Source organism: Nerophis ophidion, linkage group LG15 (assembly GCF_033978795.1).
Source record: "Nerophis ophidion isolate RoL-2023_Sa linkage group LG15, RoL_Noph_v1.0, whole genome shotgun sequence".
In the NCBI taxonomy this organism is placed as follows: Eukaryota; Metazoa; Chordata; class Actinopteri; order Syngnathiformes; family Syngnathidae; genus Nerophis; species Nerophis ophidion.
Window position 1 is genome coordinate 21,114,513 of NC_084625.1, and position 20,531 is coordinate 21,135,043.

The following is a 20,531-nucleotide window of genomic DNA, read 5'->3' on the forward strand; positions in this document are numbered from 1 at the left end:
ATATAAAATAACTAGGGACGGCGTGGCGCATTGGGAGAGTGGCCGTGCGCAACCCGAGGGTCCCTGGTTCAATCCCCACCTAGTAACAACCTCGTCACATCCGTTGTGTCCTGAGCAAGACACTTAGCCCTTGCTCCTGATGGGTGCTGGTTAGCACCTTGCATGGCAGCTCCCTCCATCAGTGTGTGTGTAAATGGGTAAATGTGGAAGTAGTGTCAAAGCGCTTTGAGTACCTTGAAGGTAGAAAAACGCTATACAAGTACAACCCATTTATCATTTATAACTAAAAACTTGTTGAAAAATAAACAAGTGATTCAATGATAAATAAAGATTTCTACACATAGAAGTAATCATCAACTTAAAGTGCCCTCTTTGGGGATTGTAATAGAGATCCATCTGGATTCATCAAATTCATTCTAAACATTTCTTCACAAAAAAAATAAATCTTTAACATCAATATTTATGGAACATGTCCGCAAAAAATCTAGCTGTCAACACTGAACTTACATTCATATTTTGTTGAAGTATTAGTCACTAAATATATTTACAAAGGATTTTTGAATTGTTGCTATTTTTAGAATATTTAAAAAAAATCTCACGTACCCCTTGGCATACCTTCAAGTACCCCTAGTTTGAGAACCACTGAAATATACCATCCACCCATTTCTACCGCTTATTCCCTTCGGGGTCGAGGGGGCGCCGGGGCCTATCTCAGCTACAATCGGGCGGAATGTGTCTGATTAAAAGCAAAAAGTGTATTCTAAGTGTTGCTCTTGGGGAATCATCTTCAAACAAAATAAAATCACACGGCAAAAAAAAAAAATGGCGTTATTTCATTGAACTCTGTATGTCGTTTTTCTAAATAACAAAAACAATAAAAGTGTGCAGTTTTATAATACTGAGTAGATTGTTTAAATTGCCAGTCATTTACTTAAATACACAAATGACGTAATAACTCGCACAGCACATTGCGTACTTGCCTACCGTAAATTAGTCTCAAATAACAACATTATTTTTTTAGTTTTTATTTTTAGTTTCTTATTTCTTCGGTCAGTGGGCAACAAAATAACATTTTTTATTTTTAGTTTATTTCTTCGGTCCTTGGTCAACAAAATAAACAAACAGTTTTACATAAACAAACAGTTGTACATTCATAAATTGAAAATGTTGCAGACCGAAAGGGTTTAGGCCAGACCTAGGCAAATTAAGGCCCGGAGGCCACATGCGGCCCATTAAGCTTTTCAATCTGGCCCGTCGGACATTCCCAAGTATTTTTTTAAGATCTTTAAAATGGAAACTGTAGCTGCAATTATGATGTGCAGTGATGTTTTCTAATGACCGTAAGTCTTCAACTATACAAAGTCTTTCAATGGTTGGAATTTGCGCTTTTGGATGATATACTAGTTACTATGGTCATTAAATTAGTTACTATGGTCATCTAACAAATTAGTTACTATGGTCATCTATTTAGTTACTATGTTCATCTACGTCACAGCAGCTCAGACGAGGCACCAAGCAGTGTGGGTGGGAAGCGTTTCCATAGACGCAGAAGGAGATTTACACAACAAAGTTCTAAAGCTTAGTGATGTATCGGATATATCAGATTGTAGATGGGTTTATTTTGTACCGTTCACGTTCCTATTTCACTGTTTGTTGCATTTTTGTTGTGTTTCACTTGATTGTATAATGTATCGATCGAAAGGGGGCGTTACATTCATATTTTGTCAATATTCAGCATTTTATCCTTCGTAGAAAAATGTAAAATTCCAGTATGTTTTTTTAAGGCGGTTTGTCATTATGTTTTTAGCATTCAATCAGACATTATTGTGAGGTTTTGTATTAGTGTTCATAAAAATAGATATACCGGCCACCAGACACATTTTTGTTCTCTAAATGTGGCCCCCTCGGGTCAAAATAATCGCCCAGGCCTGGTTTAGGCTGAAGTTGAACACTTATTGCGCCTAACCCTATAAACAATGTCAAATTCAAGATGAGCTCCCAAAAAATATGACATTTTCTTTTGCACAGCATTGATTGATTAATTGAGACTTTTATTAGTAGATTGCTTGGTATAGTACATATTCCGTACAATTGACCACTAAATGATAACACCCGAATAAGTTTTTTAACTGGGGAACACTAACTTGGCCTAGTGTGTGAATGTTGTCCGTCTATCTGTGTTGGCCCTGCGATGAGGTGGCGACTTGTCCAGGGTGTACCCGCCTTCCACCCGATTGTAGCTGAGATAGGCTCCAGCGCCCCCCGCGACCCCGAAGGGAATAAGCGGTAGGAAATGGATGGATGGATGGAACTTGTTTAAGTCGGGTTCCACGTTAATCGATTCATGGTAAATACACTTTGTACACAACATAAACACTGTTCAATTATATACACAGTAAAGACATGTAAAATATCTGTGTACACGTGTTAGTCAAACCTTTGTACCAATCATATACTATATCAGTGGTTCTCAAATGGGGGTATGCGTACCCCTGGGGGTACGTGAGATTTTTTAAAAATATTCTAAAAATAGCAACAATTCAAAAATCCTTTATCATTTAATGAAAAATACTTCAACAAAATATGAATGTAAGTTCATAAACTGTGAAAAGAAATGCAACAAAGAAATATTCAGTGTTGACAGGTAGATTTTTTTGTGGACATGTTTGCAACAAAGCAATATTCAGTGTTGACAGCTAAATTTTTTTGTGGACATGTTCCATAAATATTGATTTTAAAGATTTCTTTTTTTGTGAAGAAATGTTTAGTATTCATTAATCCAGATGTATCTCTATTACAACCCCCAAAGAGGGGACTTTAAGTTGATGATTACTTCTATGTGTAGAAATCTTTATTTATAATTGAATCACTTGTTTATTTTCAACAAGTTTTTAGTTATTTTTTATATCTTTTTTTCCAAATATTTCAAGAAAGACCACACAAATGAGCAATATTTTGCACTGTTATACTATTTAATAAATCAGAAACTGATGACACGGTGCTGTATTTTACTACTTTATCTCTTTCTTTGCAACCAAAAATGCTTTGCTCTGATTAGGGGGTACCTGAATTAAAAAAAATGTTCACAGGGGGTACATCACTGAAAAAAGGTTGAGAACCACTGTACTATATAATGTATCGATATTTTGAGTTGACTGTCGATATTAGAGCAGATCTGTATCGGCGGTATCGGTATCACAGTATCACTCCTCATCACTCACCAGCAGTGAGTGATGATGCGGAGGAGGATTTTTTTTTTCCTGAACACAAAGCGGAAGTGTAAGGTCGGAAGAGAAATGGATGACACACGACCGGGCTAACTTGACGCCTTATCGGCGACGATGGATGCCACATTTACCGCCTGCTTGTTGGCTTCGTAAGGGAGGCGCCTGGATCCAAAAAAGCGAGACTTTTAACAGCGATGCTAGCGCCTAGCATGCTAGCATGTCAGTTTGACGTGTCGTGGTACGTTCAAGGTGAAAAAAAAAAGCAACAACTTTTTGGTTAAAACAAAAACGGTGTTTTGCTTTTTACGACGACGGACTAAACCGTGGAGACACTTCCGTTAGCCGACTAGCGCTTCTAGCTATAACTGAGTCAAGCTTATAGTTGTTTACTTTTTTCCTCCCTGGCGCGACTTGAGACAAATAATGCATCGCTGAGTGTGGACTGCAAGCTTCGCGTCATGGCATGGATGTGAGACCAAATACTCCTTCCTGGATCCGTGTGTGCCTCACCTAAGTTCTTTTTGACATCCAAATTGAACCAGCAGAGATGCGTATTTCGTCCTTTCTGGCCGTGTTCAGGCCTGTTTTGCCCCTGATCCTCGGGCTGTCTCTGGGCTGCAGCCTGAGCCTCTTGATGGTGTCCTGGACTCAGGGGGACTCGGAGGATTCCTGCAAGGACGACCTGGGCAACGGGAAGCTGTACCTGGGCAGGGGGGATGCTCAGAGGGACTCGAGGGACGGGGTTGAGAAGGAGGACTTCCAACCACGTATAGTCCCCTACCACAAGGACCCCAACAAGCCCTACAAGAAAGTACTGAGGTGGGTGGAAGGTGCTCTGATTGTCTTTGATTCTTGGCGGGCAAGAGGTGTCATCACGTGACATCACTCTCAATGAACTGTGATGAAACACTTACCTCAATAATAATAATAATAATAATAATACACACTTGAGCATATGTATTGTAAGACCAGATGTTTCCGTTGATAAGCAGGAAAAAAACATTATTGGGATGCATGTCTGTGTAATTATTAGGCGGCCGTCTGCTTTAAATGAGCAATATATGTAAATATTGCATGTTATTATTACATATATACTTACAATGTGAACAGTATGTACAAGGATGATGGAGGCTTTTGGAGTTTTTCTCAGGGTGCTTTGCAGGCGCAATTGATCAAATCCCCGTACTTCAGTGTTACGTGACTTCAGCGGTTGTTGCTAATCCGTAGTGTGAAAGGTGTGGTTCCATGGTGTAATGGTTAGCACTCTGGACTCTGAATCCAGCAATCCGAGTTCAAGTCTCGGTGGAACCTGAATTTTGTTTTACTTTTTTTTTTACCCCTGTAAGTTTAAACTACGATAATTTTTGATTGATTGATTAAAACTTGTATTAGTCGATTGTACTGTACAGTACATTCCGTACAATAGACTACTAAATGGTAACACCCGAATAGGTTTTTCAACTTGTTGAAATTGGGGTCCAAGTTAATCAATTCATGGTAAATGGTAATATACATTTTGTTACTTAAAGGCCTACTGAAATGAGATTTTCTTATTTAAACGGGGATAGCAGGTCCATTTTATGTGTCATACTTGATCATTTTGCGATATTGCCATATTTTTGCTGAAAGGATTTAGTACAAAACATCCACGATAAAGTTCGCAACTTTCGGTGCTAAGAGAAATGCCCTCCCTCTACCGGAAGTCGCAGACAATGATGTCACATGTTTGAGGGCTCCTCGCATATTCACATTGTTTTTAATGGGGGCCTTCAACAAGAAGTGCTATTCGGACCGAGAAAACGACAATTTCCCCATTTAGTTGAGCGAGGATGAAATATTCGTGTTTGAGGATATTGATAGCGACGGACTAGAAAAAGCTAAAAAAAAAAAAAACGCGATTGCATTGGGACGGATTCCGATGTTTTTAGACACATTTACTAGGATAAGTCTGGGAAATCCCTTATCTTCCTATTGTGTTGCTAGTGTTTTAGTGAGTTTAATATTACCTGATAGTCGGAAGGTTGTCTCCACGGGTGTCTTGAAGCGCAGTGTCTCAGGGGAGTCGACGGCAGCTATGGACGGCACAAGCTCAGCTTTTCTCCGGTAAGAACTGACCTTTTAACCACAATTTTCTCACCGAAACCTGCTGGTTGACATTCGGTAGGGATCCATGTTGGCTTGACCGCGCTCTGATCCATAGGAAAGTTTCACCTCCAGGAATTTTAAACAAGGAATCACTGTGTGTTTGTATGGCTAAAGGCTAAAGCTTCCCAACTCCATCTTTCTACATGACTTCTCCAATATTAATTGAACAAATTGCAAAAGATTCAGCAACACAGATGTCCAAAAAACTGTATAATTATGCCATTAAAGCAGACGACATTTAGCTGTGTGTGCGCGCAGCGCTCATACTTCCTAAAAACCCATAACGTCTTGCATCATTACACGACGTTTCGAAGACGAAACTCCCGGGAAATTTAAAATTGTAATTTAGTAAACTAAAAAGGCCGTAATGGCATGTGTTGCAACGTTAGTATTTCATCATTGATATATAAACTATCAGACTGCATGGTGGGTAGTAGTGGGTTTCAGTAGGCCTTTAACAAATACACAGAGTATGTTTTTTTTAAATTATAAATGAACAGTTTTAATATGCAACCAATAAAGACTTAACAATTATAATAAATAATCCCTCTAAGAAGTAGTAAAAGGTTGTGATCGAGGTGGCAACTTGTCCAGGGTGTACCCCGCCTTCCGCCCAATTGTAGCTGAGGTAGGCACCAGCGCCACCCGCGACCCCAAAGAGAATAAGCGGTAGTAAATGGATGGATGTATAAACCGAGAAGTTGGTCAACTTTCTTATTCAACTTATAAAACACAAAGAATAGCTTGTTTGAGGCACTTTTTTTTTCCTGCGTGAGGATTATGATTAATTATTTATCTAAAAATGAATATATAAACGTCCCCTCAGTCGGCATCCCACCTTGTACGGTAAATGATTGTTTTGATTGATTGATTGAAACTTTTATTAGTAGATTGCACAGTACAGTACATATTCCGTACAATTGACCACTAAATGGTAACACCTGAATACATTTTTCAACTTGTTTAAGTCGGGGTCCACGTAAATCAATTAATTATGTATTTAGTTTGTATATATTGTTTAGTACTTAGCAATACTGCTACTTAATGCTTAGTGTTTTACTAGAGCTGCATCTGCTTAGCACAGAGGTTCTAAAACGTATAAATCATCCTCCTTATATTCAGGCTCAAAAATGTAAGGTTCTGGATCATCATTTGTCGCAGAGTAGATGTCGTTGGCTCTTATGAAGTCTCCATGATTAGTAACGTTGTTGGAAGGAAAAGCGAATGTTGTGATGCGCTTGAGGAATAATTGTTGCCTCTGTATGTATAAAAAGAACAAAATATGTCAATATTACAAGTTATTATAAAAGTGCCTGTTAGTAAATTACATATATACTTATAAAAAGTAAGTATATATACTTGTGGAGGCTTTTGGATGTTTCATACAGCGCTTAATAGGCGGAATAGAGTGATTGGCTCCAATGTTAGCTGACTTTTGCTAGCGTTTCTTCCCAAGTTAGAATGCATAAAAAACCCCAAATATGTGTTCTTGTCTCATGTAAAGTTTGTGACTGATAGGCAATGTTACACATTAAAGTGGCGGTCACCACAAAAGAAGAAGGTGTGGTTCCATGGTGTAATGGTTAGCACTCTGGACTCTGAATCCAGTAATCCGAGTTCAAATCTCGGTGGAACCTAAATGGCTTTTTTTTTTTACCCCTGTAAGTTTCAACTACAACAATTTACATGTTGTTACTTAACAAATACACAAATCCTGTTTTTTTAATTATAATTGTACAGTTTTAATTTGCAGCCAATAAGGAGTTAACAATTATAATAAATCATCTCTCTAACATAGAAGGAAGTTGTGATCATAAACCGACAATTTGGTCAACGTTGACATTCAACTTATAAAACACAAAAAAAAGCTTGTTTGAGGACCTTTTTTTAATCCTGCTTGAGGATTTTGATTAATTCTTTATCTAAAAGGAAATATATAAACATCCCATCAGTCGGCATCCCACTTTGTTCAGTAAGTGATTGTTTTATTATGTCTTTAGTTTGTATATCTTGTTTAGCACTTAGCAATACTGCTACTTGATGCTTAGGGTTTTACTAGAGCTGCATATTGCTTAGCACAGAGCTTCTAAAACGTATAGATCATTCTCCTTATATTCAGGCTCAAAAATGTAAGGTTCTAGATCTTCATTTGTCCCAGAGTAAATGTCGTTGGCTCTCATGAAGTCTCCATGATTAGTACCGTTGTTGGAAGGAAAAGCGAATGTTGTGATGCATTTGAGGTATAATTTTTGCAGCCGTATGTATAAAATGAAAATATGTCAATATTACATGTTATTATGAATGTGCCTGTTAGTAAATTACATACATACTAATAAAAAGTAAGCATATATACTTGTGGAGGCTTTTGGATGTTTCCTACAGCGCTTTATAGGCGGAATAGAGTGATTGGCTCCATTGTTAGCTGACTTTTGCTAGCCTTTCTTCACAAGTTAGAATGCATTAAAAAAAAACACAAAATATGTGTTCTTGTCTCATGTAAAGTTTGTGACTGATAGGCAATGTTACCCATTAAGGTCTATGCAAATAGTTACAGTGTGGTTCCATGGTGTAATGGTTAGCACTCTGGACTCTGAATCCAGCAATCTGAGTTCAAATCTCGGTGGAACCTTCTTTTTTTTACCCTTGTAAATTTCAACTACAATGATACACATATTGCTTCAAAAATACACAGAGCATGTTTGTTGTATTGGTACAATTGCAATTGGCAGCTATTAAGGAATTAACAAAACAATAACGGAAGGTTCCACCGAGATTTGAACTCGGATCACTGGATTCAAAGTCCAGAGTGCTAACCATTACACCATGGAACCATGTACACACACTCGCTCACTCACTCACTCCAATGTGTGACATTTAGAGGGTTTACGAACTCAATCTGTTCTTCAACATGGTTTGTAAATCGAAAAGTTCCTACAGAGAATCAGAGTTCCCCAATGGAAACAATGGAAACATGAAGAATCGGTTCCTGCCTCAACAAACGTTCCTATTTTAGTAAAAAAAAAAAAGCACAGTTTGAAGACATTGTGTGTGTGTGTGTCTGTGTATGTATATACATATATATATATATATATATATATATATATATATCCATCCATTTTCTACCGCTTATTCCCTTTGGGGTCACGGGGGGCGCTGTGCCTATCTCAGCTACAATCGGGCGGAAGGCGGAGTACACCCTGGACAAGTCGCCACCTCATCGTAGGGCCAACACAGATAGACAGGTATATATAATATAATAATATAATATATATATATATATATATATAACACATATAGTATATACATATATATATATACATATATATATATATGTATGTATGTATATATATATATATATATATATATATATATATATATATATAGTGTATATATATATATTATATTATATATATACATACACAGACATGTATATGTATGTACACGTATACATGTATATACAATAAATAAATACATTTAATTCATTTTACCTTGCTGTTGGGGAATGGCAGAGAAACAAGGCGGGGAAAGGAATGGAGGCAGGAACAAGGGACAGTGTGGGGGGTTCCCCTCTTTTCTTTAAGTCTAAGTCCACAGCAATTCCCTCCTTCTTTCGAGGCTGACCCATATTGAGTAAGCAAAATAGACAAAACACAAAGAAACACGCCCAAGCACTGAGAAGTGGCGACCGAGTAAAGGACAGGATGTAACGTATGGGGAGCTCTGCCTCTCCAAAACAGCTGTGCCCCAGGTGCACTGTACTGCACAGGAAGTGATGTCATCACAATGGTTTCGCCTTAAGGCTTCCAGTGGAACACAAAACGAACAAATGAATGAAACTCTCAAATGCCGAGACGTGGTTTGCACATAGAGGCCTATTCTAAAAGTGTGTAAATGAAATGGGAGTTTGTGAATGGAGGTTCTTCTGTATTGACTATGTTTTCCCCCGCAGGACTCGTTACATACACACAGAGCTGGGCATTAGAGAGCGCCTCCTAGTGGGCGTTCTGACCTCCCGGGCAACCCTCAACACGCTGGCGGTGGCGGTCAACCGCACGGTGGCCCACCACTTCCAACGCACCTTCTTTTTCACGGGCCTGCGCAGCCCCAAGGTGCCGCACGGCATGGCGGTGGTCGCTCACGGCGACGACCGCCCGGTGTGGCTGATGTACGAGACGGTGCGCCACCTCCACCAACACTACAGCGCCGACTACGACTGGTTTCTGCTGGCCCAGGACGACACGTACATGCAGGCGCAGCGCCTGTCTGAGCTCGTGGGACACCTGAGCGCCGGTCAGGACCTTTACATGGGCCGGGCGGAGGAGTTCATCGGCGGGGAGGAGAAGGCACGGTACTGCCACGGAGGTTACGGCTACCTGCTGTCCCGCAGCCTGCTGGCGCGTCTGCAGCCGCACCTGGACTCATGTCGCAACGACATCCTCAGCGTCAGGCCCGACGAGTGGCTGGGCCGCTGCATCATCGACTACCTGGGCCTCAGCTGTGTGGAGATCCACCAGGTAAACACCTTTTCATGACGCAACGTGAGCAAACTTCTAAAATGAAAGCTTTTTCTCGTCACAGGATATGACGTATCGTTACTTTGAGCTGGGGAAAAACGCTGATCTAGAGCGTGAAGACAGCATGCAGTTTAAAAACGCCTTCACCGTCCATCCGGTGTTGGAGCCCAACCTGATGTACCGCCTGCACAAGCGCTTCAGCCAGATTGAACTGGAGCGGACGTACATGCAAATACAGGAGTTGCAGGTTAGACAACATGACAATCACTGCCCTAAAGGGGGAACTGCACTTCTTTTTGGGAATTTTGATTATTATTCATAATCCATATGTAAGACAAGAACACATGTTTTTCTTTGTTATGAATTCTAACTCGTAAATAAACATTAGCAAAAGTCAGCTGACAATGGAGGTAATTGGATTCATGATGTCATTGCGTCTATTGAGCCCCTAAAGCCCTCTAGATTTAATCCAAAAACCACAAACAAGTACCCCCTAATCAGAGCAAAGCATTTTTGGTTGAAAAAATGAGATTAAGAAGTAAAATACATCACTATGTCATCAGTTTCTGTTTTATTAAATTGTATAACAGTGCAAAATATTGCTGATTTGTACTGGTCTTTTTTTTAACTTTTTGGAAAAAACGATATGAAAATAAGTAAAAACTTGTTGAAAAATAAACAAGTGATTCAATTATAAATAACAATTTTTACACATAGAAGTAATCATCAACTTAAAGTGCCCTCTTTGGGAATTGCAATAGAGATCCATCTGGATTAATGAACTTAATTCTAAACATTTCTTCACAAAAAAAAAAAAATCTTTAACATCAATATTTATGGGACATGTCCACAAAAAATCTAACTGTCAACACTGAATATTGCATTGTTGCATTTCTTTTCACAGTTTATGAACTTATATTCATATTTTGTTGAAGTATTATTCAATAAATATATTTATAAATGATTTTTTAATTGTTGCTATTTTTAGAATATTAAAAAAAAATCTCACGTACTCCTTGGCATACCTTCAAGTACCCCCAGGGGTACGCGTATCCCCATTTGAGAACCACTGTATTAGAAGGTTGCGGTCATAAACCGAGAAGTTGGTCAACTTTGATTTTCAACTTATACCCGGAGATGGCGAGAAAAAACACTAAAAGGGAATATATAAACGTCCCATCAGTCACATCCCACCTTGTACAGTAAGTGATTGTTTTATTATGTTTTTAGTTTGTATATATTGTTTAGCACTTAGCAATACTGCTACTTAATGCTTAGTGTTTTACTAGAGCTGCATCTGCTTAGCACACAGCTTCTAAAACATGTATATCATCCTCCTTATATCCAGGCTCAAAAATGTAAGGTTCTGGCTCATCATTTGTCCCAAAGTAGATGTCGTTGGCTCTCATGAAGTCTGCCTGATTAGTGGCGTTGTTCATTTTATGCCGAATGCATAAAATGAACAAAATATGTAAATATTAAATGTTATTATGAATGTGGCTGTTAATTAATTACGTATATAGTTATAACAAGGAAGTATATGTACTTGTATATAAAATGTTGGAGGCTTTTGGATGTTTCCCACAGTGCTTTATAGGCAGAATAGAATGACTGGCTCCATTGTTAGCTGATTTTTGCTAGTGTTTCTTCACAAGTTACAATGCATAAAAAAAACAAAATATGTGTTCTTGTCCCATGTGATGGTTGTGAATGATAGCCACCGTGCAGACCGATTAAAGTGTCATCCAACAAATGTAGAAAGAGTGGTTCGATGGTGAAATGGTTTTAGCACTCTGGACTCTGAAACAAGTGATCAAAGTTCGAAACTCAGTGAGATCTTTTTTTTTTTTGTTTTTACTCCTGTAAGTTTCAACTACAATAATTCACATATTGTTGCTTCAAAAATACACAGAGCATGTTTTTTGCAAAGGACAATTGTAATTGGCAGCTATTAAGGATTTAACAAAACAAAAAAATGAAGGTTCCACCGAGATTTGAACTCGGATCACTGGATTCAAAGTCCAGAGTGCTAACCATTACACCATGGAACCACGTTAGCTTGCACACATACTACTAATGATGATGATGTTGTTGTTGTGTGCCTAATCAGATGCAGATCAACAACCTGAGCGACTTGACGCCAGAGGGTAAGGCGGGCGTCACGTGGCCGGTGGGCGTTAACCCCCCCTTCCATCCCAGAACGCGCTTTGAGGTGATCAACTGGGAATACTTCACGGAAGAGCACATCTACTCCTGCGTGGACACCTCCCCCAAGTGCGAGATGAGAGGTGCCGACCGCGCTGACGTCAACTCCGTGCTGGAGATCGCCGTGGAGCGCCTGAACGAGCGCTACCAGCCGCAACTGCGCTTCCTCAAGCGGCGCCTGCTCAACGGCTACCGCCGCTTCGACCCGACCCGCGGCATGGAGTACGTGCTGGACCTGGCGCTGGAGGCGTACACCCAGAAGGGCCACAGCCAGGTCATCGCCAAGCGGGTCAACCTGCTGCGGCCACTGAGCGCCGTCGAGATCATCCCCATGCCGTACGTGACGGAGGCCACGCGGGTGCAGGTCATCCTCCCCGTCACCGCCCAGGATCAAGACTATGTGGGGAACTTCCTGGACATGTACGTGATGAACACGCTGGACACGCACGACAACGTCCTGCTCACATTCCTCTTCATCTACGACCTTTTCGACGCCCAGCGGGTCAGCCAGACGGACGTGTTTGCCGGCGTCAAGGCCATGATCGGCGAGGTGGAGAAGCGCTACGGTGACGTCAAGATCCCCTGGATCAGTGTCAAGACGGAGGTTCCCTCACAGGTCAAGCTGATGGACATCATCTCCAAAAAGCACCCCGTGGACACACTCTTCTTCCTGGCCAGCGTGTGGACCGAGGTCAACGCCGACTTCCTGAACCGCTGCCGGATGAACGCCATCAGCAGCTGGCAGGTCTTCTTCCCCATCCACTTCCAGGAGTACAGCCCGGCTGTGGTTTACCGCGACCAGCCGCCGTCCGCCGCCTCCTCCTTCGCCTCAGAGTCGCTTCGAGACGGCCACTTCGACCGCCGCGTCTTTGACGAGGCCTGCTTCTACAACGCCGACTACATGACCACGCGCAGCAAGATGGCGGCTGACATCCTGGACAACGAGGAAATGCTGGAGAGCATGGACGTGTACGACATATTCGTCCGCTACTCCGGCCTGCACGTGTTCCGAGCCGTGGAGCCGGCGCTGGTCCAGAAGCACGTGCGGCGAGCGTGCAACCCGCGTTTCAGCGAAGATATTTACCATCGCTGCGTCCTCAGCAACCTGGAGGGGCTGGGCTCACGCTCCCACCTCGCCATGGCGCTATTCGAGCAGGAGCAGGCCAACAGCACTTAGCTACCAAGGTCCAAATAGTTCTCAAGCTTTTTTACTTGAACAACCAGACAATATTTACACTACACACAACATTTACTCTGAAGATGCCAACAACGGATGTATCATTCCAAACTAACAAGGCGAGCTGAACTGCACTCCATCCTTTTTATACATCTTGCTGGAAATTAGTTGAAACCCTTTGCTGCCTTTTGTTTTTGGGACAATGTGTTTTTCTTAAACATGAAATATGACATCCAGGAGTTTCCAAAAAAGCGGACTCTCCACCAGTGCCCGGGCCGCCAACTCGCCAAACGTGCACTGTGGCTTATATCTGCGGAACAAAGCTGAATGGGTCACTTCACTCAGCGCTTAGCTCCCCACCTGCATCACCCAAGGGAGGAGCCCACTGTGAAAGGCGTCTTTTTCCTGGCTGAGTGGAACACATGACACACACATTCCGTACACAGCTTGTGTGTGACAGCAGCTTACATAATGCCTGCCATACTTCAATAATGACACTCAGTAGGGGTGGGAATCTTTGGGCACCTAACGATTCGACCCGATCCCTGTGGTGACGATTCGATTCAGAATCCATTATCGATTCCAATTGATTCTTGCGATGTAATATTTGGTATAGTAACTATAATGAAACTTCCAAGTTCAAAAAAGCTCCTTGTAGTTGCTTGGAGATGGCCTAAAAACTATTTTTCAAATTGATTCTTATCTAAAAAAAAGTTTTTTCCAATTTTTTAAAATTAGAAAATGATTTAGAATTGGGATGAATAAGAATTACGATTCATATTTGATTTTTTTTGGCACCTGTAACACTCAGGAGTGTGAATCTTTGGGCACCTTAGGATTTGATCTGATTCTGGTTCCTGGTGTGACAGTTGGATTCAGAATCGATTTTCAATTCAACAGGATTCTCGATTCAACCAGAATCTCGCAATTTATATTTATAATGGAACTTTTTGAAGGTTAGAAAAGCTTCTGGTTGCGTGGAGAAAAATAAAAAAATATATATTTTCTTATTTATTTTTGAATCTATTTTTAAAAATTTAAAATCGGGATGAATAAGAATTGTGAATCGATTTTGTTGTGCACCCCTAACACTGATACTGAAATAATGACACACCTACTTCAATAATGACACTGCCATACCTGAACGACACAAAGACACTCGGCACGTTGTGGCATTTACAAACTTTGGCAAGCGCTTGTTTATTTATTTACATCCAGTCTGTCTCACACAGTTACCCCACATTTTTTTGTTGTTGCTCCTGGCACTTTTGTATCTTTTTTCAGCATTAAACAAACTACAGAGCAGCACTCTCCCTTTAAAAACATGCTATGTGAGTGAACACCATAAGGAGCTAATGAGTCACAGCTGTATGACAACTACAAAATAGAAAACAAAACAAAAAACTATTGCTAATGCATTAATAAAAAACACTAATTTGCTGGTGGCAAGTTATTTTTTGGCAACAAAAAGTTCCAGAAGGCTGTGCCACCCGTACTAATATATTTACATTATAGCGTTCAGAAGTCCACAGAGCATGCATAGGCCATCGTGAAGTGAGTGTGAGGGTGTCGCTCGCCTGCGATGAAAAACGGCAGAGAATTTACAGCACAGTGCAAAGGAACCACCAGCGTGTTCCTACTGAGGATACGACGTCCTCTGTGGGACATGACATTTACTGTACATACTAGCCATTACAAGGAAGGTGGAAAACGGTGCAGATTAGATGTTAGAGCTACTAAGATTTCACAGGAAGAGAAGGGAGGTCTCACTCTGTTGCAGCATCTGGCTCCAAAAGAAGCCTTAAACAAGACTGAAGTACATAAACATATTTACATTCACATAGCTCGCACGTTAAAAATGTAACACTTAGTGTAAAAGAAAGCAAAAGTTTGTCAGCACAAAGAGCTCCCAAAAAGAGTGAGACACAATTTGGTGTCCCGAGGGGGATGTCTATTTCTGCTTCAGTGATGAACCTTTGGTAATCATTATGACATAACACCAGCCAATCCTTTTTGTTAATGCTATGATTGCTTGAAGAGCATTCTTTTCGTCACTCAACACTTCAATTGATTTGCATAACACTGATGTGGGAACTTTGGAAGTCTTCTGATTTAGGAACATGATGTGGGATCTGAGCCGAGGATGTCGCTGCGGCTTTTGCAGCCCTTTGAGACACTTGTGATTTAGGGGCTATATAAATACAATTAGATTGATGCATTTAAATTAGGAACAGTGGATAGCTGCAGGAGCCATTGCTGGTGTGGTTACTTTTAAACACGACAAAACGCACGTACCCTCTGAGCCTGAATACACAAAGCAGTGCAGGTAGGCATGACGTAATCACCTGCAGTCAAGTTCTGCTCGGAAGCACCCTTTTGTTTTTTATACTTCCTTTTTAATACCCTCTCCTCACTGCGCCTGCGCAAAATGGCTGACCAGGCCGGCCAAAATCATGTTAGCAAACGATGTTTTCACGTGTAAATGTGCCTGTGTCCCATTATCCCTTCATTTTGGGCACATACCAAGTCCCATAAACATAATAAATTAAAGACAAGCTTACTTTTTGTAGTAAGCAATCCTTTTTAGCGTTCCTAGTTCGGGTCACCGAGGCCACAAATGTTTTCTTCTTGACTTGTGTTTTGACATTCGGTAACATTTTGAAAGCGAGCACTACCGACGCCTACAGGGCCAAAGTGGAACTGCAACGACCTTGACATACAATCGAGAAAGTTGTCTTTTACACAGACAAAATTCATGTAAAAATGTTAATAAGGGTGTTTCAGTAATTTTTTGCATCATATGGAGAGCTGTTTCTAACATTTACTACCTTATTTAGCTACATAACGAAGGGTGGCAAAATATTAGAAAGAGCTTTCAGTGCATACTTGCCAACCTTGAGACCTCCAATTTCGGGAGGTGGGGGGCGTGGTCGGGGGTGGGGCGGAGGCGAGGTTGGGGCGGGGGCGTGGTTAAGAGGGGAGTATATTCACATTTACAATTCACCAACTCAAGTATTTCATATATATTTCATATACATATATATATGTATGAAATACTTGATTTTCAGTGAATTCTAGCTATATATATTTATTTTATAATATATAAATAAAATAAATAATCGAATTTCAGACGGCACCTATCAAATACACAGTAATAAAAACACAGTTCTACTAACTGTACTCAAACACCAGGTGAGGTGATGAAGTTAATTCTCTTTACTGTGGGCTTCAGAACAGACTCCCTCACCTTCTGTCAGGTGCACAACCCCACGTAAATCGTTGGCCAATCAAAAAGCAACCCCATAACGCTATAGCCAAGATTCACCAGGAGATGGCAACAGACAACATAGATCACTCTATTACAGACAGCGTTGCCATGGCTGTAACTTCCTCGTTCTTCTGCTTCGTCTCCTTGTGTGTGCAGTTTTTTATTAAAATCTGTAAATGTTGTAACATAATTGGGCAGGCAAGCTGTTTATATAGTGGGAAAGCGGACGTGAAAACAGGCTGTACCCACTCAGGTCCGCATGAAGCTGGAGGGGGCGTGACCACCAGCTCCGGCTGAATTTCGGGAGAAAATTTCTTCCGGGAGGTTTTCGGTAGAGGCGCTGAATTTCGGGAGTTTCCCGGAAAATCCGGGAGGGTTGGCAAGTATGTTTCAGTGTGACAATGTACCTAATGTGGTGACCTTCCAATTTTGAATTGTTTGGCCTCGGCGGAGAGCTGGGCCACACACAAATATACCCAAACACGCACACACACAGTGTTTAGGTATTGCGGACCGCCAAGGCCTGCTCTAGCTCCTGTCTCCTCTGCTGGATCTGTTGGGAGAAATATATGAAAATATGATAGCGGGAATATGGGGGAGGTTTTGGGACACCATGTGGTGACGTTTACTCACCTTACAGTAGAAGTAGCGGCTGACCGCCTCCTGGGACCAGGGCTCATGGTAGAAGGCCGCCCTGCGCTCCTCCTCGGGGTTCCCCACCACGTCCGTCATTAGCTACAAAAAGGGAAAAAAAAGGAGCTTCAATCCTAAATGTGACCAAGATGGAGGACACCAGCTGTTGTTGAGCGTATAAAAAGCAGCAAGTGAACCTTGAGGTCTCTGCTCTGGGACTTGAGCCAGTCCTGGATGTAACCTTTGGGGTCTCGGGAGAAGCTGAGCATGAAGTCCCTCTGGATCTTCAACTGGTTGATGGACTCAATGGTCTCATGGATCTGGAAAAAAAGGAAATGGATCAAACAAAAATAAACACAAAATAAATGTATATAAATACATTTGTTCATAAAGCGCACCTTGTTGTCCAGTGTGGCGATTTCCTGTTGGTTGGCGGTGGACAGGAGGAAGCTGCTCATCTGGCTTTTCAGGGGGTCTTCCACTTCCACGTCGATGTCGTAGCAGGCCGTCTTCTTCTGGTCGTTAGGGTCCACACTAGAGGTGGGCGATTCCAATATTAATATTATACATACCATGGCAGTACTGATATTTAATCGCACTGTGATGAAGTGAATTATATTTATATAGCCCTTTTCTCTAGTGACTCGAAGCACTTTTACATAGGGAAACCCAATATCAAAGTTACATTTAAACCAGTGTGGGTGGCAATGGGAGCAGGTGGGTAAAGTGTCTTGCCCAAGGACACAAGGGCAGGGAATAGGATGGCGGAGGCGGGGATCGAACCTGGAACCCTCAAGTTGCTGGCACGGCCACTCTACCAACCGAGCTATACCCCTCGATAAGATTGTATTTTTAAAAATATATTTTGTTTATATTTACAAATATCTGTGAATAACTTTGTGTAAAAGTGGGTTTTGAACATGGATATTATCAATACTACAGCTGTATCAGAATTGGATTGGTGTGATGAGATCATATTTTTTTAAGGTACATTCTGTTTATTTGCACAAAAATCTTTGTTTATGCAATCATGTACACAAATATTTGTGAAATTAAAAAGAACAAAACTCAAAAAAATACAATCTCATCACATTAGTATCAATTTAAAACTGATACTGCCCTGGTATCAATGATATCAATCAATCAATCAATGTTTATCTACTACTTTATATATTTACACAAGAATAATTTTCTTTTTGGTCTTCTTTTGGTTTGTAACTGGATTGTGTGCAAATCATTTACAAAATAATAACCCTGAATGAATAACAGCTGCTTAATAAACAGACCAGCATGATTGTTTTAACAACAACAAAAAAAGTCAAATCAGATTTTTTTTAAATATTTTATATTTTTAAAATTCATTTTATAATGTATTTTAGTCTGATTTTATGTTGTTTGAAATGAATACAACACAATATTTCATTATTGCACATGCCTTCAATATTGCTCTTGCCTTTCTTTTGTCAGTGTTGACTGCAGGTGGGGGGTCGATTCAAATATCGAAATAACTGATACCAATGCAGGATCAAAATTGGGTTGATATAAGCGTGCTGAGATCATATTTTTTTTTAGTTATATTCTGTTTAGATTTACAAATATCCGTGTATATATTTTCTAAAAACGGATTTGAGCAACATATTAATATCTGCAGATATTTGTAAACATAAACAGAATATACTGTAACTAAAAAAAACCCAATCTCACCACATTAGTATACTATCAATCCAAAACTGATACTGCCTTATTATCGATAATATCTACAACTTAGATATTTACACAAGAAAAATAGTTTCGTTTTGTACATGTTTTTTTTTTGGTCATTTCTTGGTTTCTAACTGGAATGTGTACAAATAATGGAAAATATAATAACCCCAGCAAGAATAACAGCTGCTTGATAAACAAACAAAGCGATTTTAACAACAACAAAAATTGTAAAATACATATTTTTTCAAACATTTTAGATATTTTTAATATATTACCATTATATATTATAGTATGATTCTATGTAGGTTGAAATGTATACAAAACATTGCACACGTCCCCAATATTTCTTTAGCCTCCCTTTTATCAGTGCAGACTAGAAGTGGGCGATACCAATATCAATATAATCAATACCAGGGTAGTATCAGAATTGGATTGATATCTTATGTTTTTGAATTACATTCTGTTTATTTTCACCACTCTTTGAGTATGTTTGCTCTAAACGGTTTTGAGCAAAATAGCAAAAACATACATGGATATCTGAAAAAATATTGGTTTGAATTTGATACAAAACATTATCCCACACATCCTCAGTATTTCTTCAGCCTTCCTTTTATCAGGAGGAACATTGAGAACATGTGCAATAATATTTTGTATTCATTATAAAATGACAGAATCATACTAAAATATATCATAATAGTAATATTAAAACATATAAAATGTTTTTAAAAAATTTTGATTTTAGAATTTGATTTCACAAACCATGTGCGTTTGTTTATTAAGAGCCAGCAGCTGCAATATTCACTGGGGTTATTAAATTATAAAATTACTTGCACGCAATCAAGTTATAAATCAAGAAAAAACAAAAAAATAAAATAAAATAAAAAATGATTATTTTTGTGTAAATACATTAAGTATTTAAAAAATTACTGAATTAAACCCATGATCAAAAATTGAGGATGTAAACTCCATGCACAAATAAAATAAATAAAGGCGATGCTCATAGTTAATACCATTAAAAACGCCCATGCTCACTTCAACAAATAAATACTTATTTGAACCGTATTGTTCTTTTTGAGGAATATGAGCAGAGAAATAAAGAAACATAAGCTAAAATGGCAGCCTTAGATCCAGATGTATAACTTTACGAGCCTTTAGACTTTAGAGATAACTGTTGACGTGCATTCAAGTTTTTGAAAAAGATTTGAAAAAGATTTGGCTGTTTTTTGAAGTTATTTTAAAATATGGAAGCCAGTAATAACCTGTGACTTTCTCACTTTTAATCCAAATTCTAAAGTGTGATTAATCTGATTTGAAAAAAATAATCATTTGACAGCAGTAGCGGTGTAGTTCTATTGTAGCAACTACAACACACTTCATTAATCTTTAGCTCTGAATACTCCTCAGTCTTTTATTACTTCCTGTTTGGACTCGTTTGTGTTGCTGCTAAAGGGAAACATTATCACAATTTCAAAAGGCTTAAAAACAATAAAAATCAGTTCCCAGTGGCTTGTTGTATTTTTTGAAGTTTTTTTCAAAATTGTACCAGTCTCGGAATATCCCTAAATAAAGCCTTTAAAGTGCCTTATTTTCGCTCTCTACGAAGACACTGGCCATTTCCCTGTGATGTCATACAGTGCTGCCAATGTAAACAACCAATG

At 39.7% G+C, this 20,531-nt stretch overlaps 2 protein-coding genes and 5 non-coding genes across 12 annotated transcripts in view; 4 read left to right on the forward strand and 3 right to left on the reverse strand.

Moving 5' to 3' along the window:
* The first annotated feature begins 3,229 nt into the window (after window positions 1–3,229).
* chpf2 (chondroitin polymerizing factor 2) lies at window positions 3,230–20,378 on the forward strand. The gene is made up of 4 exons (XM_061921737.1): window positions 3,230–4,046; window positions 9,322–9,886; window positions 9,951–10,133; window positions 11,997–20,378. Exons 1-4 carry the CDS (start codon window positions 3,775–3,777, stop codon window positions 13,266–13,268), a joined length of 2,292 nt encoding a protein of 763 aa, XP_061777721.1. The 5' UTR covers window positions 3,230–3,774; the 3' UTR covers window positions 13,269–20,378.
* Window positions 4,467–4,538, forward strand: trnaq-cug (transfer RNA glutamine (anticodon CUG)). The gene has a single exon. It is a non-coding gene; the product is annotated as a tRNA-Gln (tRNA).
* trnaq-cug (transfer RNA glutamine (anticodon CUG)) lies at window positions 6,938–7,009 on the forward strand. Its single transcript has one exon. It is a non-coding gene; the product is annotated as a tRNA-Gln (tRNA).
* On the forward strand, window positions 7,930–8,001 carry trnaq-cug (transfer RNA glutamine (anticodon CUG)). The gene has a single exon. It is a non-coding gene; the product is annotated as a tRNA-Gln (tRNA).
* Window positions 8,132–8,203, reverse strand: trnaq-uug (transfer RNA glutamine (anticodon UUG)). Its single transcript has one exon. It is a non-coding gene; the product is annotated as a tRNA-Gln (tRNA).
* Window positions 11,866–11,937, reverse strand: trnaq-uug (transfer RNA glutamine (anticodon UUG)). The gene has a single exon. It is a non-coding gene; the product is annotated as a tRNA-Gln (tRNA).
* The window catches only part of smarcd3b (SWI/SNF related, matrix associated, actin dependent regulator of chromatin, subfamily d, member 3b), a 67,873-nt gene continuing 61,777 nt past the window's right edge, over window positions 14,436–20,531 (reverse strand). For 4 of the 6 annotated variants that reach the window (XM_061921747.1, XM_061921746.1, XM_061921745.1 and 1 more), the window contains 4 exons: window positions 17,568–17,703; window positions 17,367–17,489; window positions 17,170–17,271; window positions 14,436–17,089 (listed from right to left, as the gene is read on the reverse strand). In XM_061921747.1, coding sequence (XP_061777731.1) covers window positions 17,036–17,089; window positions 17,170–17,271; window positions 17,367–17,489; window positions 17,568–17,703 — 415 coding nt within the window. In that variant the 3' untranslated portion in view covers window positions 14,436–17,035. Of the gene's footprint in view, window positions 17,090–17,169; window positions 17,272–17,366; window positions 17,704–20,531 lie in introns of all 6 variants that reach the window. The other 2 variants (XM_061921743.1, XM_061921742.1) reach the window with 1 other exon arrangement.

Bases quoted from the DNA above. Each gene is read 5' to 3' on its own strand.
- chpf2 (XM_061921737.1), top strand. From the start codon at position 3,775: ATGCGTATTTCGTCCTTTCTGGCCGTGTTCAGGCCTGTTTTGCCCCTG. The intron at 4,047-9,321 runs GTGGGTGGAAGG...TTTCCCCCGCAG, and splicing joins CCCTACAAGAAAGTACTGAG to GACTCGTTACATACACACAG. The intron at 10,134-11,996 runs GTTAGACAACAT...GTGCCTAATCAG, and splicing joins TGCAAATACAGGAGTTGCAG to ATGCAGATCAACAACCTGAG.